This window comes from Curcuma longa, chromosome 3 (genome assembly GCF_044706935.1).
Source record: "Curcuma longa cultivar G26 ecotype Majalengka, Jawa Barat chromosome 3, ITB_CL_G26_1.1, whole genome shotgun sequence".
Classification (NCBI taxonomy): domain Eukaryota; kingdom Viridiplantae; phylum Streptophyta; class Magnoliopsida; order Zingiberales; family Zingiberaceae; genus Curcuma; species Curcuma longa.
This window is the reverse complement of record NC_133863.1, coordinates 7,476,091-7,501,546: the sequence shown is the minus strand read 5'-3', so window position 1 is coordinate 7,501,546 and position 25,456 is coordinate 7,476,091. Positions and strand designations below refer to the sequence as shown.

The following is a 25,456-nucleotide window of genomic DNA, read 5'->3' as shown; positions in this document are numbered from 1 at the left end:
CGACTCCTTGATTGACTCCACCCATAGTTCGGATCAATGCCCAACTCGGTTCAACACCCGACTCCTAGACCGCTCGACCGCCCAAGCTCCCCACTGTAGCCCAGTGGCCAAGCTTCGGTTTGGCTCTATGATCAACTGACGCCGCGACCTACTCAGGTCCGCTCGGGGTCCCACTCGACGCCCCACTCGATGCTCCACTAACTCTGCTCCCGAATGAATTTGTGATCTCCTAACTAGAGATCGATCTCTTAGTCATCTCATCCTCTTTGAATCTGCGCTTCCGCTCAGACCACCGTCAGAAGGACACGTGCAATGATAAACTATTTGATGGTGACTCACCTACCTCATTAGTACAGCATGATTAACGCCAGTATGGTTCTAGACTAACCGACCATGGGTGATAAGACTCTTAACTACCACAGTGATGGGATATTTTCTTTACTAGCGATTAGATATTTCCTCTGATGACCTCATATAATTATTCCGCTTCTCATGGGCACAGGTACACACAGGAAAACACATACCATCTTCTGCTCTATCTTCATCTCCATCCTTCGTCGGAGAGCTGATTTGAATGTCGAAGCGGTCGAGCCAGGACATCCCTTAGCCTCCATTCGCACTCTTCTTCTTCTCTTTGCAGCTGGACAGGAACCCCACTATCGTCTCTCCTCAGGTCCTGGGTCCTACATGAGTCCATCAGCATCAAAGTTCAATGTCCGGTGATTCAGCAGGGGAGATGATCTCAAGCAAGCAGGAACAATAGTTGATTAATTAGTGATTGTGTTTGACGTCAAAGAATTTGAAAGTAGAGATAGACTCGATCGACTTGTCAAATTAAAGAATTTGTCTCGACGTGGAGTCTAATTGATTAAATGACGATGCAGAAGAGATATTCAAAGTTGACGATTGGACTTGTGCATAAATAAATTGACATCTGGACGTGGAGTCCAATTAAATGACGATGCAGAAGAGATATTACGACTGAATTTGTACATAAAGAATCGTATAATTAAGACATTAAGTTGATGTTTTGTAATTACCTCCGATCCTTCTTAATCTCGACGACTACCACCTCTCTTCCAAGTATACATCTTTCAGAAGTCAACATTCATGATCCTCCAAGTCAAATTTGTGGATGTGTGAATATTTAATTATAAGCCCATGATATATGTAAGGATTAGAAATAAGTCTGAATATCTAATGGACCTAATTAAAAGTCCAACTTGAATTGCTTGGTTGATGACTAGGGAAAAGGTCGATATCTCTTAAATTATTAATCTATTATTCTTTTCACTGAATCACTTTGGTGCTTGCAAATTAATCTCACACAAATTCACTTGAAAAGGTGGTCGAGCAATTGGAAATTTACTAAATGAAAAATCAATGAATTTCATTTAGTAGGTCAACATCTTCTTCACCTCACTTAATGTTTGTCCAATTAAGCATTAATAAGACATTTGAAGAACCTTAAAAGTCTTTAATTTGCCTTGAATTTCAAGCTATTGGAAACATTATCCATGTTATAGGCAACATTTTTTTTACCAATTAAAAAGAACAATGATGATATTTATTTGAGTACATAGAATCAATTCAGTCTTGTGGATCAATTACAATTTAAGTTAAGTAATGGTTAGATTAGCTCAACCTCCTTAACTTAATCATGTTATAGGAAATATTATTTTTTTTTAAAAATCATTAAAAATTTTTTGGATAACTTTATAATTCTTAAAAGTATTTTGGTATATATGTTTAAGATATTCCTCTTTGATATAGAAAAAATCTAGCCAATATGACGTCGGACAAAATAGTGATTATTTCATAGGCGAAAGATTGGAGGAGAATTGGGGAGAGAACAAGTTCAAGAAGTTGGAAAAACAGATAGAAGGCCGCGACGGCGCCATTCTAGATTTTTGTCAAAAAAGAAAATTTTTTATTAAACAATCAAACTGATCGTAAACGGCTAAACACGCCTATAAATAGGCTATAAACCAAAACTCTAACTTGACAAAGTCAAAAATACTAAAAAAACTAAAAATAGAAAATTACTATAAATAGTAAAAAATAAGTTCGGAGGTGCATCCGACCATACCTCGTTCTGATTTCCGAGTCAAAAGTTATGACCCGTTGAAGTTCGACTCCTCATGTGTTGCCTCTGCATCACAATCCCTCCCCCAAATTAAAAATATATATATTTAAGTTGATTACAAATATCTCTAATATATAATTTACTAACTTATAAAAATCTCTATCTTTCATTTTCCATAATTTGTAACCATACATAACCACATAAGTTTCAATGAATTTTTATTTTCATAAAAGAAAAAAAATATTAGTGCAATCGACCTCTAAATTGACTAGGTTGATTAAATTTAATTGACAAAGCTTAAGTTGATTCGAATTAAATTTCGATAAATGATCAATATATTTATTGATGCAAGTGAGATGCTTAAGTGAAAGAAAATTAAGATTGTTGGAGGAGGAGATTGTTGATATAATTGACCTTGAAGTAGATTGATCAAGATTGTGAATTGTTGAGTGAAGAGTTAGTAGGTCAAGATTAATCGAATATTTGATAGTGAAAAAGTCCAAGTGGGTTATGATTAATCAGACAATTGACAATTGGAAGTCCATTAAAGAGTTGATAAGGAGAAAGTTTGAGTGGGTCATAGTTGGCCGAATATGTGATGTTCAAAGTCCAATAAAGATTTGACGAGAGAAAAGTCTAACTAGCTATAGGTTATAATTGAGCGGATGCTGGACGGTCGAAAGTTCAATAAGGTATTAACATGAGAGGTAAAGTTTAAATGGATCATTAATTAAGGATTAGACATTTGGCATGAGACCTGAAGTCCAAGTAGGTTAACGGTAATCGGATACTAGATAAATGAAGTCATAATAGATTAAGGTCAATTGGATACTAGGTAAGATAATAAAGGTATCAGTCGATTGCCACTCATTAGCAATCGACTGATGAATCTCTAAACCCTAAATTTACGATTTAAGGGGGTTTATTGCATGATCAGTGGATTGATAGGTTTGATCAATCAACTGATAGACACATTAGTCGATTGATAACTTTGAGCAATTGATTGATGATACTGTAGCAACAAGCAAATTTTTAAAACTCGATTGAACAACTCAACTAATGGATATTAATCAATTAATGAACAGTAATAGTTGATTGATGTCATTGTTGGATCAAGAAAGACTAGAGATGGGGTGAATTTCGTATTTTAAAACTTTTCTTTTCATAATCAAAGATAACAGCGGAATGAAAACACAAAAATAAACAAATCAATTTTTACTGTTCACAGTTCAATGATTGCTACTCCGAGATCCATGACCTTTGGATCATTTTTGATTGGGCAATCTACTAAATTTCTCCTCTCCAAAAACTTTCGAAGAATGAGGAAAACTCGTACAAGAATGAAGAGAATAGTACACACTACTACTCCCTTTAAATGGAAATGGAAGAAATTAAGTTTACTTATAACAAAGAATGTAGCATGTAGGCGAAGGTTGTTGGAGAGCCTCATGGAGTAGCAGTAGATTGTCTTGCACAGGCAAAGCAGCAGGTGAGAAGGACTAATCGTTCAGAATTGATACAGAGCCTCGGATCTCGAAGCTTCTTTTATAATCTTTATCAGATCAATCCTTTCGATCATGCTGAACTTCTTTATTAGGCAACTAGACCTTCGACTTTCCTTGCGTGCTTGTTAGTTCTCATTCGATTTGATCTTACCATATTTTATTGATCGATTAATAGACATACCGGTTGACTGATAAATACTATTTCCTTTCTGAATAGATCTCATCTTATCTGATAATGCTTTCCATATGTGTTTGGTTGATTAATCCTACTAATCGATTGACTGAACATCTATTTTCTTCTTTGCTGGATTCAGTTCTGACTCGTGCATATCTGCATTGATCGATCAACCAAACCACTATATTCGATCAACAGAACCCTTAAATTCTAGACAACTTTATTTTATCTGCAAAACAGAGTTAACACAATATATAATGGTAATCCTGCAAGACAGAGTTAGAACAGTTTATGTATGTATGGATCATCCAGTTTATGTTTGCATGGATCATCTAACAATTTAGACGGTCTAATTTTGATTTAGAAACCTCCGTTAATTTCTTCAGTCGGATCAACGTCTAAGGTTGTTCTAACCGGGACACGTGCTCACCGCCTCTCAATTTGAAAGAAGTAGTAATGAAAAATATTATTCTTTGATTTACCAAATATGCTAGTCCGGTCAACCGTGCGTTGTCGATCGAAAACTTTATTTCGGTCACACTTGATTGGAATTCACTCCTCGACTTCTCATTATATAAAGTTTACTCCTTTAGGATTTTTCTCTTGCAAAGTATCCGGTCACCCTTGACCTAGTTAGATTTTTTTCTTTGCTAGTCATCCGGTCAACCTTGATCTCACTGGACTTCTCTTTTGACTAAGTCGACCTTGACCAAACTCTATTAAATATATTGTCAAACAAACAAAAATCCTAGAGGTCAATTGTACCAACAGTCACTATTGCAGCAAATAAAAGATTTCTGAGTCAGCTACGACACTGACTATTTGTGTATTAATCGACTGATGAACAATAACAATCAACTGCTTATGGTTCAAGCTGAATAGGTAAGAGTCATTCTGTAAGTGTAATGATCGAGTTTAGTGTAACGATCGAAGGATTTCAAGGATATTTTCATCATTGATTCTTAAGGGTTTCGAAGAAGAGTACTGTTTCTGATGCAAGACTGACATAGGAGGAGCTGAACTTCGATGAGTCGTAACTTTTGACTCGGGTATTAAAACTAGCTGCGGTTTACAACAAATCAAAATTCTTTCAGAGATCTATATTTGTTATTAGGTAGAACTTGTAATAGGCTAGTTTCGGGTCTAAAAAACACCATTTAGTACCTTTTCAGAGGCTTCAAATAGTTTTATTACTATTTTTAGTATTTTTCATTTTTAGGGTTCAAGGGTTTTTTTAGTTTTTGCAAGTTGGGAATTTGATCTATTTAAATGTTTGTTTAGTTGTTTTAGGTATTATCTTTTATTTTGAATCAATATTTTTTTGGCTAAACCTAGAGATGACTTCTCTTCGTTTTGGTGATTTCTTGTCTTCTCTAAAATTCCTCTATGAAATTCTGTAGGGTCCCCAAGGATGTATGTATCTCCACAATGGCATGATATTGTCCACTTTGGGCCTAAGCCCTCATGGTTTTGTTCTTGGGCTCTCCCCAAAAGCGCTCATTCTAATAGAGATACTTTCCATCCTTTTTAAACCCATGATCTTTCCCATGTGTTTTAGATGTGGGACTATGTTTGCACCTTTGCAACCCAACAATCCCCCCTCAAACAAAGGACCACAGACCCCCCCCTCAAACGGAAAGTCTCCGTTTGATGTCTGAATGTTCGACCCACCAGGACTTCCTGCCTCTCGATCCACCCTGACCTACTAGGACTTCCTGCCCAGCCGCAACCAGGACTTCCTGCCCAGCCGCAACTAGGACTTCCTGCCCCTCGGTCCACCCGACCTACTAGGACTTTCTGCCCAGTCGCAACCAATGTAACACCCCCCCTCTTTCTTATACTAATAGGGAGACGTCACATACTTTAAACTTTCCTTAACTTTTACTTATTAAATAAAATAACTCAAATAACTTTTCTTTTTCTGTTTAACATGCGGAAGCAAAAGAAATAAATAACTTTTTAGACATAAAATAAATATTTATTTAATTTCTTGATCTTATTCCGCGGTTCCGTCGACACCACACATCAAACACTTTTCCAGCTGCCTCCTCTTTCCTAAAACTTTTCCTTTTATTTATCTGCAATATGAGGAACGCAAACTATAAGCAACGCTTAGTAAGTACATCATCTAACTCACAAAAACCATAGAAAACTTCGTAATAACTGATGCTATTATATGAAAGAAATGCTGGAAATGACATGGGAAAAACTTATATTATATATAAGTGAAAATAAATAAACATCCTTCTTTGGGCCCAGCGAGGTATCACTTAAATTTCTTGTGGGCCTTGTGCCCAGAATTCTTTGTGGGCCTTGTGCCCAGAATTCCTTTTCTTATGGGCCTTGTGCCCAGAATTCTTTGTGAGCCTTGTGCCCAGAATTCCTTTTCTTATGGGCCTTGTGCCCGTGGGCCTTGCGCCCGATACCCGCCTGTCTAAAGTAAAATACTTTTCTTATACTTCTTATATCATGCAATTTGGAAAGAAACAATTTACACATGCTTTAACATAAAATGATGTCATGGAAATAATACTTTATGCATGCTCTACATACTATGGACAGAATAAAGAAAACAACGGAGCAACTCATACTGCAGGTGAGAGATGTACTTACCTTGTCTGCTCACTAGGTTTTAATGCTAAGATTTGTGAAATCGGAGACCTTCTCCGAGGTGCTCTAGCGCCTTCTTCGCGTGACCTAGAAACATTATAACTACAACTTAACCGAAATCATTGACCTAATCTAATTCTTTGATTAATTGCCCATTAATTATTTAAGTCTCAATACTTTAATTAATTATCTAGTAATCCATGATCTAACCAATTCCCTTAAATGTATACTAATTAATCACTAAACTAATCATTAATGATTGATTAACAAATTATCATATTTCATTAATCAAATAACCTTTAATTACCTACTTAATTATCTGATTAATATATTAATCATCTTAATTAATCAGATTATTTATCACATATCATCTAATCACTTTAAACTAACCCTAATTAGCTAATGATCTTAATTAATTAACCTAATTAACCCTTTAATTAACTTACCTTAATTAATTAATCTAGTTAATTAATCGTCTTCTCCACGAACAGGGCAGACGCGGCGTCGGCTGCTCCTCTTCCACGAACGGCGTCAACGGCGGTCAGGGGAGCGCTTGGCGGCGGCGGCGGGTCCGATCTTCTCCACGCGGCAGCCGGCTCACGGCGGCGCTGAGCCTCGTCGGTGATCAGAAACAGAGGAGGTGGCGGCTGCTGCTTCTCCACGCGGCGGGCGGCCAAGCGCGCGGCGGAGGCTTCGCTAGGTTTAGGGATCTCGGCCTCCTCTTATAGCTCTCTCCGTTCCGAGTTTTCCGCCGGCGGAATCGGCCGGTGGCGGCGGGCTGGGCGCGGTTGCGCGGACGGGGTCTCGCGGCGCAGGAGGGAACGAGCGGCGGGCGGTGTTTTAATAGGGAATGCACAGTAATTACCCGATTAAATCTAAACCACCGATTAACTAAATTAAAACCGGTTAAATCCAATTAAAACCTAACCCATTACTATAGCGAACCGGATTTAATTTTGGTTCGCTTGGTTCACTAACCAAACGACTTCCGATTTGACCCAAACTAATTTTGTTGGATTCATCTTTGCAAGACGAATCTTTTCACCTATTTTATCCTATCAAAACCTCTTCCAGTACGAACCAAATCAAGTTAGTTCAATTTGATCCAATCTTGGTTCACTTGGTTCGATAATCAAACGACCTCCGTTTTGGTTCAAATAAATTTTGTTTGATTCGTCTTCGAAAGACGAATATTTTCACCACATATGTATATAACATAATTACTAAATGAAATTCCTCCTATTCTAAATCCAATTAAAGTCTAAAAATTGGGAAAAATAATACGGGTGTTACACAGGACTTCATGCCCCCACAACCAGGTCCACCCAACCTACTAGGACTTCCTGCCCAACCGCAACCAGGACTTCCCGACCTTCCTGCCCGGTGTCTGGTCCTCTTGATTCAAACACGGGAGCCCCTACTTCCTTTGTTTTTAAGGTTCAACCCACATGGTTAGATCCGGATCATGGCTCATCCGGCGGTTAGTCCGGTGAAGAGCGGTCTTGCTCTGATACTAATTGTAGGGTCCCCAAGGATGTCTGTATCTCCACAATGGCATGATATTGTCCACTTTGGGCCTAAGCCCTCATGGTTTTGTTCTTGGGCTCTCCCTAAAAGGCCTCATTCCAATGGAGATACTTTCCATCCTTGTTAAACCCATGATCTTTCCCATGTGTTTTAGATGTGGGACTATGTTTGCACCTTTGTAACCCAACAAATTCTGCTTCTAGAATAATTGATATTCTATCTGATATCAATTGCATTCCTAAACCTCAAAAGATAATTCAAAAGCATTCAACAGCGAGTAAATCAATTTGTAAAGTAGTTTATTTTTATTATTTTACATTTGTACCTTTGTTTTGTATTGTATTATCGGTAAATTTAATCATCAAGTGATGCAGGGGATCCAAGTTTTGAGAGACAATAATTTTTGACTTGGATTGAACCATATAATTTCTAATATATCAAATCAAAATTTATTAAAAAATTTACAAATAATTATCGATGTAATTCGTAACAGCCCAATCTCAGGTCCAAAAAATATCATTTAAAGCCTTTTCAGAGGCACTAAATAAATTTTGTTATTATATTAATTAGGGGTATTTTCATTTTTCGCATCATTAGAGTTTTGTAATTATTTACATCTTTGTTTAGTTGCTACTAGGGTATTATTTTTTATTATTGAATCAATTTTATTTGGTTAAATCTAGAGATGACTTATCTCGTTTGATACGATTATTTGTCGTATCAATATGTTCACTAAAATTTTACTATAAAAATAAGTCATCAGAATAACTATTATTTGTCGTCACATGAGAAAATCAATTGGAGATCATCAAGATGATACGATTGAGGGTTTAATTACTTCATTTAACATTCCCTGTGCATGTTTTTTTATTATATATAAAAGGCTATATAAAGCGCCTTCAATATCATATTTGGAGTTTGAAAATGTTTAGAGCTTGCGACCTTTCATGAATAAGATATAAGTAGTCATATCATAAGTAGTCATCTATGAAACTAATAAAGTATGTTTGATAATTTCAAGAAGTCTTAGGAAATAGTTCGTGTGTATTAGTTCCAAGACCTCACTACATTTCTTTTGTCAGTTTATGCATATTACTGTGTCATCTTTGTCAGTTGTTTTCCCTTTGATGCACTCTATACATACTTAGAAGGACTGTCATATTAAGGAAATCGAGAATTTCTTCTAACATCAACCTCTCTAGATGTGGTTTGGATATATGCCCTAAACACCTATGTCACAATATGAATGAATTCTCGTTAGTCACTTTTCGCTTTGTTCCTATACTATACATTATTTCATTCTTAGTATTAGTAGAAAATATGGTGTTTAATTTATACAACTTATCAATTAAGGAACCACTGCCAAGCAATATTGAATTTTAAAAAATACTAAAATTTTTATTTTCAAATAAACAAGAATAACTTGATTTATCCAAAAAAGAAATAGAAATCAAATTCTGTTGAAAAGATGGTATGATAAATGTATCTTCTAAATTCAAATAGACATTATTTCCTAAATAAAGTTGAAAACACCTATTGTTTCTACTTTGGCTTTCTTTCCGTTTCCCGCATAGATGTATCTTTTAGTATCAAGCGGTAGTCGGCTCCTAAGATAACTCTGCATAGTGACACTAAGTGAGTAGTAACACCAGTATCTACCCACCAAGTGTCATGAGAAACTATAGCTAAATTAACTTCAGAATTAACAAAGTTGAGAAAAATACCTTTCTTTATACGTCAAGTGGCATATTGAGGGCACTTTTTTTTCATATGACTTTTCTTTTACAAAAGTAACATGTTGGTTCTTTATCCTGTTTCACTTGCACTTTATGGTCTCAAGCCCCAAAATCTACAGTTTGCTTACCCTTATTTATTATCTTTTTTCTTTTTTATTCTTACTATGAGTAGTTGTTACCATATGAACGCCTTTAAATATCTCTAGCTTTAGTATCTTCTTCTCTTACACACATTAAGTAATAAGTTCATTGAATATCCACTTTTTCTTTTGAATTTTATAACTGATCTTAAAAAGAGTGATTGCACAGAAAAAGATATCAAGACAAAGTGCACTAACATTCCTCCAGACATCTCCAATTTTAGTGTCTTCAATCTTATTACCATATTGGACATTTTCATAATGTACTCTTTGATGTTTCCCTTCCCTTTATACTGCATTGAGACGATGTTCGACAAAATAGTAGGCGTCTCAACTTTTCCATTTGAAGTGAATCAACTTGCTATATCATTCAGAGATTTAGCCCCTTATTGATTCTAAAATTGGTAGTCTCATGATACTTAGACCTATGTGATTTGATCCCTATCACTTGTCAAAATCAACCCTTTCTTCAATAGTGCTAGCACTAGATAGAGCTATGGGTTGATCATGCCTGAGTGTATAGTCTAAGTCCGTATAACACAAGATGACCTTAATGCCCTTTTTCCATAGGGCAAAATTTGTGCCCATGAGCATAGGAATGTTGCTAATATTGGTAGATATTGAGTTCACTAAATTGGAAAGAGAAAAAAAATTAAAAAAACAAACCCACATCAAAATAGAGCACATGCCAAAGTATACAAAATAGCATGTTAATAGATTTTCTTTTATTGAGATATCTGACACAACATTACCATTTATCTTTAAATTAACTTATAATTTATTAATTGACACTCAAAAATTATAGCTCATGATTTTCCTTAATCGATCACACAATAGATTTTTCTTTGGACCGACATATTATATACACAACATACAACTATATATAAACTATATTAATTAATCATTATATTCACACTACTTTAGTCAGCCACACCATATTCGAAAACCTTATGTTGTATATTTGATTGTGTTGCCTGATTTCAATTATTTCAGTAAGTGGTAAATCTATTTGCATGATTTAATTTGAATCATTTTGGAATTTGAACTAGTTTAATTAGTTATGAAGTTTAGTTAATTATAATTTTAAATAATTGGTGATAAATCAATTTTTTCTATTAAATTTTTGGGTATAAAATTCTTACTAAATGATGCGACCAAACCATATCTATGCATCAAAATGGTCTTCCTATATGAGTCTTAATTTCCAACCTTTTTCTTTACATGATGTTTGAAAAATAAAAGAAAATTAATAAAAATTTACATGATGTAAGAGTTAGAAATAGGAGAACGAGCATGTTGACTAACTAATTAATCAACTTAAAGTCCAACTTAATTTCCAACCCTAAACTTAAAGTCCAACTTTGCTTGCTTGATTGATTGACAGGGGAAAGGACGTCAATATCTCTTATTATGTGAAAATTAAACTGATTGAGTTCGATTGATGAGGGAAAAAAAATTCTTAGTAGGAAGATAAAAATGTATGTGCATCACTACATTATATTGCATTATTTAATACTTTTATCAAATTATACTTTTATCATATTAGAGGGATGACTAGATAAATTGAATGGTTTTATTTTTATTAGAGGGATGACTAGATAAATAGTTTCAAGGAGTGGATTTATTATATTTTTATAGAATTTAAAAAAACAAATGTCTTGCCACATCTTCATTTTGAATTCCAAATCTTAAATTAATTATTAATCTATTGTTTTTTATTTCACTGAATCCGTTCAGCAAGTCTATTGAAATCTATGTTGTCGAGCTGAGGACGAAAATTTACTAAATCAAAAATCAATAAATTTTTAGATTAATTTAGAAAAAACTGTTGTAATAAAATACATCGAAATTGAAATATTTTGTAGGTCAATACTATGCAAATTTTTGAACCATGTTTGTTCATAAAACGTGGAAGCCATCATACAATTTGGCTTAAATTTCAAGCTATTGGCGTTCATAAATTATCAACAATAATTTCTTTGACTAATTAAAAAGAGCAATGACTAATATATATAATTTATTATTTTATTTTGTATAAAAATATCTCTTTAACATAGGATATGCATGTTTTTCTTATTATATATATATATATATATATATATATATATATATAAAAGTACTATATAAAGCGTCTCCAATATCATATTGAGTCTCACAGAGGAATTATTGGCTTGGCAAGCACGAGGAGAGGTGATCTCCTTGGTGCGGCCAACCCAGGAATCTCCATCATGTCCAAATCTTCGATCTTCATGCCTTGAGGAAGCTTCCAGTCGAAGTGGAAGAGGAGGTTAGCCAGTGCAACTTCCACGACCGACAACCCAAATGTCATGCCGGGGCAGATCCTTCGCCCTGTACCAAATGGAATGAACTCGAAGTTGAAGCCCTTGAAATCCACCGAGCTGCCCTCAAATCTCTCTGGCTTGAAGCTTTCTGCATCAGAGCCCCAGTACTGCTCATCTCTACCCAGTGCAAATGCATTGATGAGCACTCGAGCTCCGGCAGGCACTCGATATCCCATGACCTCGCACGTCTCTCTGCATACTCTCGGGATCAACAGTGGAGCAGGAGGGTGGAGCCGCAGCGTCTCCTTGATCACCAAATTTAGATAACTGAATTTGGGGATGTCACTCTCTTCTTCGAGCTTGGTCTTCCCTTGCATAGCCTCCCTCATCTCCTTTTGGACTTTCTCCATTGCCTTGGGGTTCTTGATCAACTCTGACATAGCCCATTCAATAACCGTTGATGATGTTTCCGTCCCTGCCAAGAATATTTCCTAAAGATAAGAAGAAGCTATTAGCTAGCAATTTAAAGATATATAATAATAAACATTAATTCTTTATATGTGTATGTAATTCATTTACCATGATGATGGCCTTGACGTCGTTGGATGTGATTGGGAATTCTTGATTTTCTTCATCTTTAAGCTTGAGAAGTACATCGATGATTAGATCCTCCTCTGCTGGCTGGGCGGCCAGTGCAACTTGACGCTGTGCGATGATTTCGTCGAAGATTTTGTCGAGCTTTCCGCGAACTCCCTCTAACTTTGACTTCAATCCCGTGAGAGTGTCGAAGAATTTGAGCGAGGGGTACATATCAGCCACTGCAAAGCTGCTTATGTAGCTAAATGCCTCCTTCACCAGGAGCAAGAACTCCGCCTGCTGTTTGCATTTGTCGCCAAACGCGACTTGGATCACATTCGCATTGATCATGGACATCGCCATCTGGCTTAGATTAATGACAGGTGTTTCAGCAAATGCCTTGCGGGCGATCTCCGCGGTGAGCTTACGGACTGCATCCACGCGGATGGTGGCGTAGGACTTGACGCGCCGGGAGTTAAGCATCTCCATGGCGTAAATCTTCCTCCCCTGCTTCCATTTGCCACCGTAGGGGACCATGGCGACTCCGCTTCCGTCGTAGTCCAATATTTTGGAGAATGTCAAGTCTGTGGGTCGGTCAGCAAATTTGAGATCATGGCGCTTGATGATCTCCTCCACGGCCTCCACGGACGAGGCGACGACTTGGTAGACTTGTCCGAGTCGGAGACAGATGAGGGGGCCATGAGTTCGGGCGAGTTGGAGGAGGATACGGTGAGGGTAGCCGCCGACGAATTGGTGGATGTTTCCGATGAGGGGAAGCCTGGGCGGGCCGGGTGGGAGAGGAGCTAATAGTACTTGTGCTCGTTGCTTATGCACTCTGCTCCTTGATCTCATTATCAGTATAGTTATGAAGAATCCGAGGAAGAGAGTGATGAAGAAGAAAGGGGAGAAGAGGGAATAATTGGCTTCCATGGCCATGCAAGTGTTTGTGATGGGATTGAGTTAGCTCTCTTCCTTAGCTTGCATGCATTTATAGAAGATCTAAAGCTCACTTAGTCATAAACGATTCCTCTTGTACAATTTAAATTGCATACTTCTTTCACTAGTGAACCCTCGTGCCCTTCCATATTAGAAAACATTATATATATATATATATATATTTGACTATGTTGCTTATTTCAATTATTTCAGTAAGTGTTAAACTTATTTGTATGATTTGAATCATGTTGGAATTTGAACTAGTTTAATTAGTTATGAATTTTAGTTAATTATAATTTTAAATAATTAAATAATTGGTGATAGATCAATTTTTTCTATTAAATTTTATCCATGCATCAAAATGGCCTTCCTATATGAGTCTTAATTTCCAGCCTTTTTCTTTACATGATGTTTGAAAAATAATAGAAATTTACATGATGTGAGGGTTAGAAATAGGAGAACGAGCATGTTGACTAACTAATTAAACAACTTAAAGTCCAACTTTGCTTGCTTGATTGATTGACAGGGGAAATTAAAAGGACGTCAATATGTCTTATTATGTGAAAATTAATTAAACTGATTGAGTTCGATTGATGAGAAAAATAGTTTGTCAATAAATTTATAGATTAATTTAGAAAAAACTGTCCTAATAAAATACATTGAAATTGAAATATTTTGTAGGTATACTATGCAAATAATTGAACCGTGTTGGTTCATAAAACGTCAGAAGCCATCGCACAATTTGGCCTAAATTTCAAGCTATTATTGGAGTTTATAAATTATCAACAATAATTACTTTGACTAATTAAAAAGAGCAATGACTAATATATAATTTTTTAATTTATTTTGTATAAAAATATTTCTTTAACATATTTGGAGATGAAGTGACTATGAGAGAGGAATTATGGGCTCGACGAGCACGATGAGTGGTGATCTCCTTGGTGCACTCGTCTCAGAAACATGGGCTTTCATGGGCTATAGCCCAGCCCCATTACCCAGCCCAAAATATTTTTTTATTATTATTATGGTGCATTGAAATCTAATTGATCAAATGGTCGAGGAAGAATATATACCAAATTAAAGGAAAGATCAATAAATTTATAGATTATTTTAGGCAAAACTGTCCTAATAAAATATATTGAAATTAAAATATTTTATCGATCAACACTTAATGCAAATTCTTGAACCATATATGTTTATTCGTAATAAGAAATTTTGAGGGAAATCAAATTACATTCATTGATACAACTCTATCATTTCAGTACCAACTTAATTATGCGACAATCATATTAGATTCATGACTTCAATTCTAGCAAGCGGGTCCAAATTTTTAAAACTATTCCATAAATAAATAATTTAGATAACTTCATGATTCTCAAAAGTATCTTATAATTATTTACTTTAACAAAATCTACATTTTCTTAATGATCTGAGTATGTGCAAATGCCTCTGTAACTCTTATGTGCCTATCTCCTTTGCTCCTGATTAATTTGATCTGATTATCAACAATGAGTGGAGACTCATCATGCCGCACACAATAATATTATACTATTTTAGTTATTAATAACTATAAGAACTTTTTATAATTTTGTATTGGTTGAATCTGAGAGTAGACTGTGAATACAGATCAAGAGAAACTATTTAATTCTGTTTGCTAAACTAAAAAGCTTTAGTAAAGCTTTGGATAATTATACAACTATGTTTGTGATGTATATTTTTTTTCCTCAAATTTAGTTAGTTACACAATTCTATTATACAACTAAGTAGAGTAGGGTTGCAAATAAATCAAGTTGATGAGTTAAGTTTTATGGTATTCAAGTTTACTTTCTGATAAGGTAATTGTGTTGAGTGAAGTCGAGTCTAAAATGTCTAAATCATTGAAATGATTGTTTAAGCTTAATTTAGTTTTTTATGAGATTGAGCTTGGTTCAAAATTTGACGGAGTGAGCCCAACCCAATAGATGCAACCCAAATTAACGACTTAATTGGTGGCACTATAACAACGAACAGAATGTTATAGAATTGATTGGTCAGTTCGACTATTCATTATATTAGCAATCGATTGGAGACTTCTAACCATCTATTACAAAGGTTAAAAAAAAAGAGCTGTTTTATACGTTTAAGTGTTTAGATTTGATGACAATCAATTGATGAATGTAAGCAATCGATTACTAAGTGGAAATCAACCAGAATGCAATTTTATAAAAGAGTGTCAATTTTTTTAAGATTTAAAAATGAAATGATATTGCATTTCCTACCATCAAAAGGCAAACCAAAGCGATAATAAAACATTCAAAGTAAAGATACATTAATCTTATAACGTTTTGTATTTATATTATTTTTATTTCTATCTTTGTTTTCATTTGTGTATTGTTTTATATACAATAAGTGTTGTAAGAGGTTTCTTTGCCTTCGAAAGGTATTTGAGATTGTAAAAGATTTCTTTACCTCCGAAAGGTATTTGAGAAGGGAAAAATTAATAGTAATTGTCTGTTATGACTAGGTCTTGGATGTAATCGCTGTAAGAATTTTACGATGTTACTTGTTGTTGCATGATTACCCGGTTGGGATAGCTTGTGTCAGAGGTCATTATCGTAACTGTTTACAATTGTTTTGTGAGGCGATGAATCAAGTAAAATTTATTTATCTTTGTGAAGTCAATTAAATAGTAATTTAATTTGAAAGATCAAATTCGAATACGTTTGCTGTTCTCCTCCCCCCTGGTCAATTCGCCGCACCTGAGGGCGGAAAATGAGTGGAAATTAAGGAATATAAGAAGACCATTTTGCATTGCAGTCTTGTTGCCTTGTTGGCATCATTCATCTATGAATTTTATAATATTTCCATAAGTAATAATCTTAATTTATTACAAATAGTTTAATTAAAAATTTCATATATTAATACTCTTATGTAAAAAAGTGGAATCCGTCACCTTAGCGGCCTCACACGAGGTCTCACGACCATTTGTGAGGAGGCATATATTAATACTCAACGTAACCACACTAAAAACTTAATGGAAAAATTGGCCTATCACGGATTTTTTAGTTATTTAAAAATAATATCATCCTATTAACAGTACCAAAAGAAAATTCAAAACTGAGCTAAACTTCAAATTCTGAAATGATTCAAATCATACAAATAGATTCACCTCTAATTGCCGAAATAATTGAAATCAGGCAACACAACGACACAAATACATATTTTTTTTATTAGATTAGTCAAATTAATTCATTGCTTTAGAACTTTAAAAGTAGTAAAAGATATATTAATCCATTGTTTAATCACCTTAACATCACCGATTGACTATATATGTTCAGTGTATTGATAAAGATGGTGGTCTATTAATTCCCCCAATCAGTCCACATTGTCTCTTATTTCTAATCCTTAATTAGATCACGGTCTCTTAATTATTTTCTTTGTGACGATACTTTAATAATTATTTATGGAAAGAAGGCATTAATCACACGATTTAATTTGTTTTACCTAACTATATATATATAATTACTGTGTTCATATAATTGATCAGATTATATTTAGTTGACTTGGAGCAGGATGAGTGTCGATTAGTGAAAAGAAGTAAGCAATTCAAATTTTACAAATATGATCATGAGAAGGCGGCTATGGACTAAGTAAGCATTACGCACGTGGCTTCGGGACATAGCTGAGTTGGTTACGACGCAGCAGAGTTGCAGAAGAGGACAAGAGTTCGAATCCTGACGAAGCCAGGCAATATCCTCCTGCGTCGTAACCAACTACAATTTCTCGATTTACCTCCTCACAAATGGTCGTGTGGGGCCGCTAAGATGACGGATTCTACCTTTTTACAGAAGAAAAGTAAACTTTACGTATTCTATAAAAAAGCAATAATACACTACATGAAAAATGTAGCATGAAAACACAACTTGACACACTCCATTGAGATCCATTGTATAGAGTGTGTCATGTTGTATTTTGATGTTACATTTTTATGTAGCGTATTATTTTTCTTCTATAAATGCATGCAAGCTAAGGAAGAGAGCTCAATCAATCCGAACCTCGAGCACAAATAATTAATAGCATTTTAAATGCATGCTTTGCTACTGCACTAGCATGGCCATGGAAGCTATTTCCCTCTCCTCCCCCTTCTTCTTCATCACTCTCTTCCTTGGCTTCTTCGTAACTTTATCGATAAAAAGATCGAGAAGAAGAGTGCAGAAGCAACGAGCACAAGTAGTATTAGCTCCTTTCCCGCCCGGCCCGCCCAGGCTTCCCCTCATTGGAAACATCCACCAGCTCGTAGGCGGCAACCCTCACCGTATCCTCCGCCAACTCGCCCGAACTTACGACCCCCTCGTCCATCTCCGACTTGGACAGGTCGACCACTACCGTATCCTCCGCCAACTCGCCCGAATTTACAGCCCCCTCGTCCATCTCCGACTTGGACAGGTCGACCAAGTGGTTGCCTCGTCTGTGGAGGCGGTGGAAGAGATCATCAAGCGCCATGATCTCAAATTTGCTGACCGACCCGCCGACTTGACCTTCTCCAAAATATTGACCTATGGTGGTCGTGGAGCCGTCATGTCTCCGTACGGTGGCTACTGGAAGCAGATGAGGAAGATCTTGTTAGAATTAGCTCTTAGTGTCAATTCGGATTGAGTTGGACTCGAGTTAGACTCAAGTCAACTCAGATTGTGTGAGACTCGAGTTGGACTCAAGTCACACAAGTCAAATTCTTCTCAGTTGTCCGACCATGGGATGAACCCTTCAAGTCAAACCTTTTATGTATTTGATACTCGGAGCAGAACACATTACCCATGACAACAAACCGGGCCTGCTTTCATCAAACAGAAATGCAGCATAAAGTCGGAGAATCACCAACGGATGTATAAGTAGAATCGTGTCACCAGTGACTTCTCATGCTGGCATACATGTCGGAAATAACTGGGCAACATCCTGATGAGTACCTGGAGTAGACTAGCCATCAACATTCATGGGAAGATGATCAATTCTACTCAAACACTTCAACTTTAGAGAATGAGTAATGCTCACATGAGAAATACAGAGAGTGTGACATTGATACACAAAGTTATATTCAAAAGGGCAAAAGTTAAACCACGATGCGTTTCCTTGGCATAATTTGATATTTATCTAATGTTTGTTCAAAGTTTATCGATGAGAGTGGAGTCTAGACTAGATACATGCATTTCCTGTAGAATGAATCAGTACGAGCAGACTGGTTACTCGACAGTTCTGGTTAACTCAATCCCTCGTGTACAAAAGTCGGATAATATCTAACCTTCAGTTCTGATTTTTTAACTGCATGTCTTGATCACGAAACGATCATCCTGCGTTAGAAAAAACTAAAAAGAAGCTACCGCTTTTCCCAGGGGATGAAAGCTCCCTCAATGCATCATTTCCACAAATGGCTAGCATGTAATCTGCTGGATCCACTGAAAACAATTTTCTTACGCGCCTGCAATCCAGGAACCAAATCAAATAGAAATTCCCTTATGCTTCGTAAGTGCACGCTGATTAAATCGGTCCACAAAAAAAGTACCTAAGGCCATAGGGCAATAGTCTTTCCAACGGAACTCCGGCGACGGGTGAGGAGGAGTTATCTTCGTGCGACGCCGGTCCTTCCTCGACTGGTCTTTGACCGTGATTTTAATAGAATCCGATCACAATTTAGCCAGAAACGGCGCTATCACTGCCGATTTTGTTTCCGGCCGAATTCCATCGGATTCCAGTCACAATCCGGCCGGAATCCAATGTCGGACGGAGCGCCGGTGAGTCAATAGCGCCCGGGGCGGTGGCCGACGATGGCCGGACGGCACGGCATGGCAAGAGCGGCCGTGGGTCATGAGTGTCGCGCACGGATCACAGATTCATCATCGTACAGCGTAGCGTATATATATATATATATATATATATATATATACCGGCGTCGGATTCCGGCCGGATAGTGGTCGAAATCCGGCGAATTTGATCAGAAACCTCTGATTGCGGTGCCGAGCCATTTGCGGGCGAATTATAGCCGATTTCCGGCCAAATCGCAGTCGAAGCCCGGCCGCGGAAGGACTGTCGGCCGCCGGTGGTCCTTCCTCGGCCGGTCTCCCGCCGCGATTTGGCCGGAAACCGACCACGATTCGCTGGAATCGCGACGAGCAATGGCCGCGTCGGATTCCGGCCGAATTACGGCCGGATTCCGGCCACATCTATGTGCACTCAATTTTTTTTTTTAATTTCCATTTCTTTTCACTTAAATACTCTGTCTTACATTTTAAATCTTAAATTTAAAACATTATACCCTAAATTTAAAAAAAAAAAATCAAAAAATTAATACTAGTTGTGCACAGATGCACATAGCCTGATAAGGCAATTGTTATTTAATTAGCTAGCCAGATTAAGATGAAATTATTAATATGGATTTCTCATGATGCACGTACATAGCTAAGAATGACAGCTATAACATCATCTTATATAAATGATAATAAAGGGAGACTATATATACAAGACAAGCATTGTGTTGTCTGGAAAATATTGAGATGTGCCAAGTTTGAATGGATTATCAATAATAATATTCTAAAATTTTTAAAACAGTTTAAGTACTTTTAACTTATTTATTTGAAAACTAATAATCGAATAAAATGGAATGATGCAATTTTAAATTGGGTAGTTTCCTTTACAAGCTAAATTATTGAATTAAGCTAGACTTCAGCATATATAAGCTAGCGTTGAGTTCCGTTAGTGCCACTGACGCCCCGGCACCGCCCGGTGCCGCCGAAGATCCCGAGCTCCGGCAGTCTGCCCATCGGTCGTATCGCCTCGATCGGCTAGCTGTACCTCCCGGCCGCGTACGCCATCTTCAGCACGGTGAGGCCGGAATCTTGGGGTCAAACTGGAGCCCACCCCCAAGCCCTACTCCCTGCCGATGACCGGCGAGGCCGACGACGTTGCCATGCTGTTGCCGGAGGTGGCGTCGCGGCGAAGCTCCACCACGTACACCATCGGGTCTACGTTTCTCTTGCACGTACAATATATTATATATAGATTTGACTTCCAGCGTAAATATGAAAAGAGTTCTTCCTCAAATTGCTTTATTTTTTTAATATGCTTTTGTTCTATGATCAAGAAGATTCAAATATGAGGCGTATTAGTCAAGAATTTAATGTGAATACTTTATTTCTTGCAGCAAAAAATAATACTTCTATGCACAATTTAGATATCATTTTAGAGCTTACTTGTTTTATTAGAAAAATGTTATTAAATATTATATCAAATTGTACCTGATGCATTATATGATTATATGTGTCATAGGGTATTTGCCACAATATAATGGATGTTGAGATCAATTTTCAACCGATGTAAAATACCTCCTCCTTGCAAAAGAGTCAGTGTATGTTAGGACAAAAGATCTTCCATGATTTATTCCTTTTCAGATTACGTGAGATTAAAAATATATATATATATAATTATAAAATTAGTTAATTAATTTGCTTGGACTAGCCATTTCTATCAAATAAATATAATTGGGCATGTCCAAATCTCCTTTTTCAATAAAGCCATAATGTCCAATAATACTTATAAGTGATCTGCTGGGCGACGAACGGTGGGCTTCGCGTGGGCGACATCCTACGTGGCTTCCACGTGGCTGGGACCGACCGCGCTCGCGTGCAGAGAAAAGCCTCGTCTCCGCGATTCTTCTCAAGTCCTAACAGAGCGCGCGATTCCTTCCTCCAACCCTACGCGATCTCCTCCTTTCTCTTCGCCGCCGCAACCCTAACCGCAGAAAAACCCCGCTCGCGATCTCTTCTCCGCAGAAAAGCCTCCCTCCTCGCGATCTCTTCTCCGCAGAAAAACCCTAACCCTCCGCCTACTCTTCGCCACCGCAAACCTCCCTCCTCCGCCTAAACTCCCGATTCTTCCTCCAAGCCCTAACCTGCCGCCATTGCTCGCCATTCCTTCCTCCAAGCCCTAACCCTCCGCCAGTGCTCGCCATTCCTCTCCTCTCCTCCGTTTCTCTTCGACGTCGAAAACCCTAACCCTCCTCCGCCTTTCTCTTCGCCGCCGCAGTCCTCCGCCTTTCTCTTCGCCGCCGCAGACAGATCGAGCCCTAAGCCCCGCCCCGATTCTTCCTCCGCCGCAGTCCTCCGCCTTGCTCTCTTCTCCTCTGCAGTGCCGCCGGCACTGCTCGCTGCCGCGCAGGTCCCTTGCTCTCTCCTCCTCTGCCGCGCCGCCTGCACTCCTCGCTGCCAGGATCTGCTGGGCGCCTTCTGCTCGCCGCCGCCTGCACTGCTCGCTGCCAGGATCTGCTGGGCGCCTTCTGATCGCCGCCGCCAACCTCTGCTCGCCGCCACTACTCCCTCTGCACTAGGGTATAATTTAGGGTTTAAATTTTATTTAATTTGGAATTATTTCACAGCATTTATTTTAAACTGGTATGGTTTATTTCACAGAATTTGGTCTCGTGCCTTTGGTCTCTTCTCCCTGCACACCTAGGCCATCAAATATTAGCTTCATGTTCATTTTGTTTTACTTTTGAACTTTTGTATGTGTTTAGTCCCTATTGATATTGGAAGTGGTGGTGGGTTTGAAATCTAATCAAGGTTAATAATGAAGATTGAAGAGAATGAAATGCATGCATTACAGGATATGGTTCATCTTTGTGATATTTGATGATCTTGGATAGTTGGATTATTGCTATGAAGTAAATTGAATTTATTTTCATCTATGTAAGAAACATTCCATAATTCAAGAATTAGTTTCTGCACAGTGTTACATTGCAAATTTTGCAAATTGCTAATTGTGGCATTCTTTAGGTCATTGATGAATATGATGAACAATCAGAGGTGGCAGATCGACTGATAATAAGGGTGTGTTTCTTTCATTTTACTTATTAAATTTGACTAATAATATTAGACAGGTTTCACGTTGGGATCAAATGAAAGGCCTACATTCAAATAATGGTAAACAAAGATTACACCTTTAAGCTGCCCAACCAACTCTAGGGTGTGATTTGTGCAGGCAGTGCCACTGTTTCACTTCTATAAAAATGGAGTGCTGCTGGAAGCATTTCCAACCAGACACAAGGAGAGGATTGTAGCTGCCATTCTCAAATACACTTCTTCGGCATAAATGTGCATGTCAAAGATGCTGTGAAGCATGTCAAAGATGCTGCTTCACGAGCTGCAACAGGTTTTGTATTAACATTCATTTTGCCTTACTGATCACTGACCATATAGTAAGTTTAGCTGCTACATTTGTAACCGAGATCTTATTTCTTTCTAGGTAATCAACCTGCAGTGATACAGCATTCCACTTCTTTGTGCATACTTGCCATGGCTATTTCTTCGGAGGCTTGAAACAATGTTGTAGTTTGCCATCTAATGAGCTCCGCCCATGCATACTTGCCATCTTGATGTATTCCGTGATGTTCATCTTAGTTTTTTTCTTCTATAAATGAAACTTTAACTTGTTCCCCATGGCATCTGGGGATCACAGGGAGATAAGCTTGTATATTTGAGGAACATTTGTTAAGCCTGTACCTCACTTGTTTGATTTAAGATTTCCTTGTTGGTAGAACAGGTCAGTGTGTTGTTCAAAGTCTCCTTTGAAGAAGATGTAGGAGAAAAAGATAACTTGAGAAGGAAAATGCTGAACAGTGTGTTTCTAGTATTGTTCAAAATAACTTGAGTTTAAAATAATTTTATAATAGTAAAAAATGATTTTATAAATAATTATAAAATTTTCAAAATGTACTTACTAATTAATCGATTACAAATAAGGATCGATAGCAAATAAGGATGAGATCCCTAATTTTTATTCATGTTATTTAGGAAAACGATCCAAGTTTGAATCTGGAATTCCATATGTGACTGCCCGAGGTCATGCATGCAGCAATTTTAAGCACTTTGTATTCAACTTCACAAACTAAAATTCATCTTTATGTAGCTAGCCATTTGTTTTTTATTTTTTTTGGTGAGATGTGCTACTTCTCTTTGATTCACAGATTCGTACATAAATGTGCTAGAGTTATACTCAAATATCTCTTTGATTCACTGCTGTATATATATATATATATATGATAGGCGGAAGTTGCACTGGCTGATCACCTCCTCTTCCACTTCGACTGGAAGCTTCCTCAAGGCATGAAGATCGAAGATTTGGACATGATGGAGATTCTCCAAACTTGATTTGAAGGAGCTTTATATAGTTTTTTATATATAATAATTAGCTAGAAAAACTCTTAATTAATTGTTGTATTAACGAATATATAAGAATAAAAATTATTCTACACTAAATTCACCACCATTATCAATTCCAAATCACTTTACAAAATAGACTCATGTAAATCTTAAACTATAAAAAGATTTTAAAAATTAATCTTAATATAGTTTCATATTCCAAATAGTCAACTTTAATTTTTAATAAATTATTTCCCAAAACTTATAATTCCAAAATTATTTCCAAAACTTTAGCGAAAAAAATCCTTCCTTGACCACTACATGCATCAAGTGGATTAGCAACATCAGAATTGACATATTTATGGATTCGTTGAAAAGAATAATAGATTAATTATATAATTGCCAACGCAAACACTGTGATTTATTAAACAAATGTTTTATTAATTAACATGAAATTAACTTTGCCAACGCAAACACTGTGATTAATTAAACAAATGTTTTATTAATTAACATGAAATTAACTTTGCCAACGCGCGTCAGACTCCATGATGCAGAACATGAGCGACGAGCTCCCAGACGAGAGTTTCCTGGGTGGCACCGACGACCTTTGACAAGACGTACCCCTCGCAGACCGGAACCGCCCGGTGCCGCCGATGATGCCGCGCTCCGCCTGCTCGCCCGACGTCTTTATCAGCCCAAACACGGAGAGGGAGCTCCCCTGGTACTTCCCGGCGGTGAACACCAGCTCCAACACGGTGAGGCCGGAATCTTGGGCCAAACTCGAGCCGACTCCAAAGCCCTGTTCCCTACCGATGGCCGGCGAGGCCGGGTCAGCCTCGCATCGCGGATGACGTTGTCGAAGACTATGATGTTCCCGAAGCCGGCAGCCGTGCCGCCCTGGTGGAGATTCACCGAGAACGCCAACGTGGAGTTGGCTGTCCCTAGGTTTTTCTCGTGGATGTAGAAGCGTATGTATTCTCCACCTTCGTCGGCCGAGGCAGAGGCGCCGTTCGCCGGAAAGAGGACGAAGAGGAGGAGGAGAAGGAAGGGATATGGAGACGATGAGGCTGCAGCCATTTTGTGATTAAATTGATAATATGAATTAAGGATGGAAAACTACTGAACTACGAGGTGGTTTATATAGTCTCTTTTTTGTCAACCCCACGTAAACCTTCAAAGAAAAAAATAAAATTAATATATATACGTAAATAATTGATATCGTTCATTACTCAAAAGTTACAGCAAAAGCTTTTTTATATCATTCTGAAATATAATTTAACCTCGTCATTGTTATGTAATCATAAAGAAAGTACTCCATGTGAGGTGACAACAGAAATATATAATTGTATATTATAGGCTTTGAGATTCTTAATAATAATAATAAACTGGCAGTTGCAAGTTTCGATAATGACTTCTGATCGAATGCCGATGTGCTATATATATTCAATTATGACAATTGATAAAAAAATAAATTGTGGAATCTGTTTGCATATTTTATTATATATATATACAGTTTTACTCATTCTTGAATAACTCATAAACATCTAGTATTAATTTTTTTCAATTATTAATATCGATAAAATCAAAATATCACCTTAATGTGCAAGGATGCAAGTACTTCACCATTCATTTAAACTCCATATGCTATATATATTCAATTATGACCGTTGATAATAAAATAAATCGTGGAATTTGTTTGAATATTAAAAATATTAAGTAG

General features: G+C 37.1%; 1 protein-coding gene and 1 long non-coding RNA gene across 2 annotated transcripts; one reads left to right on the top strand and one right to left on the bottom strand.

Annotated features, from left to right (window-relative positions):
- Positions 1-11,917: 11,917 nt before the first annotated feature.
- On the bottom strand, positions 11,918-13,576 carry LOC141824163 (alpha-humulene 10-hydroxylase-like). The gene is made up of 2 exons (XM_074711407.1): positions 12,641-13,576; positions 11,918-12,552 (listed from the first exon to the last, which is right to left on the bottom strand). Exons 1-2 carry the CDS (start codon positions 13,571-13,573, stop codon positions 11,932-11,934), a joined length of 1,554 nt encoding a protein of 517 aa, XP_074567508.1. The 5' UTR covers positions 13,574-13,576; the 3' UTR covers positions 11,918-11,931.
- An 8,711-nt stretch (positions 13,577-22,287) lies between these two features.
- Positions 22,288-23,170, top strand: LOC141822855 (uncharacterized). Its single transcript, XR_012601371.1, has 3 exons — positions 22,288-22,425; positions 22,577-22,747; positions 22,841-23,170. It is a non-coding gene; the product is annotated as an uncharacterized LOC141822855 (long non-coding RNA).
- The last annotated feature ends 2,286 nt before the right edge of the window (positions 23,171-25,456 follow it).

Excerpts from the sequence above, each read along its gene's own strand:
- LOC141824163 (XM_074711407.1), bottom strand. The coding sequence starts at position 13,573 with ATGGCCATGGAAGCCAATTATTCCCTCTTCTCCCCTTTCTTCTTCATC. Across the intron at positions 12,553-12,640 it reads ACGTCAAGGCCATCATCATG|GAAATATTCTTGGCAGGGAC; the intron begins GTAAATGAATTA and ends TCTTATCTTTAG.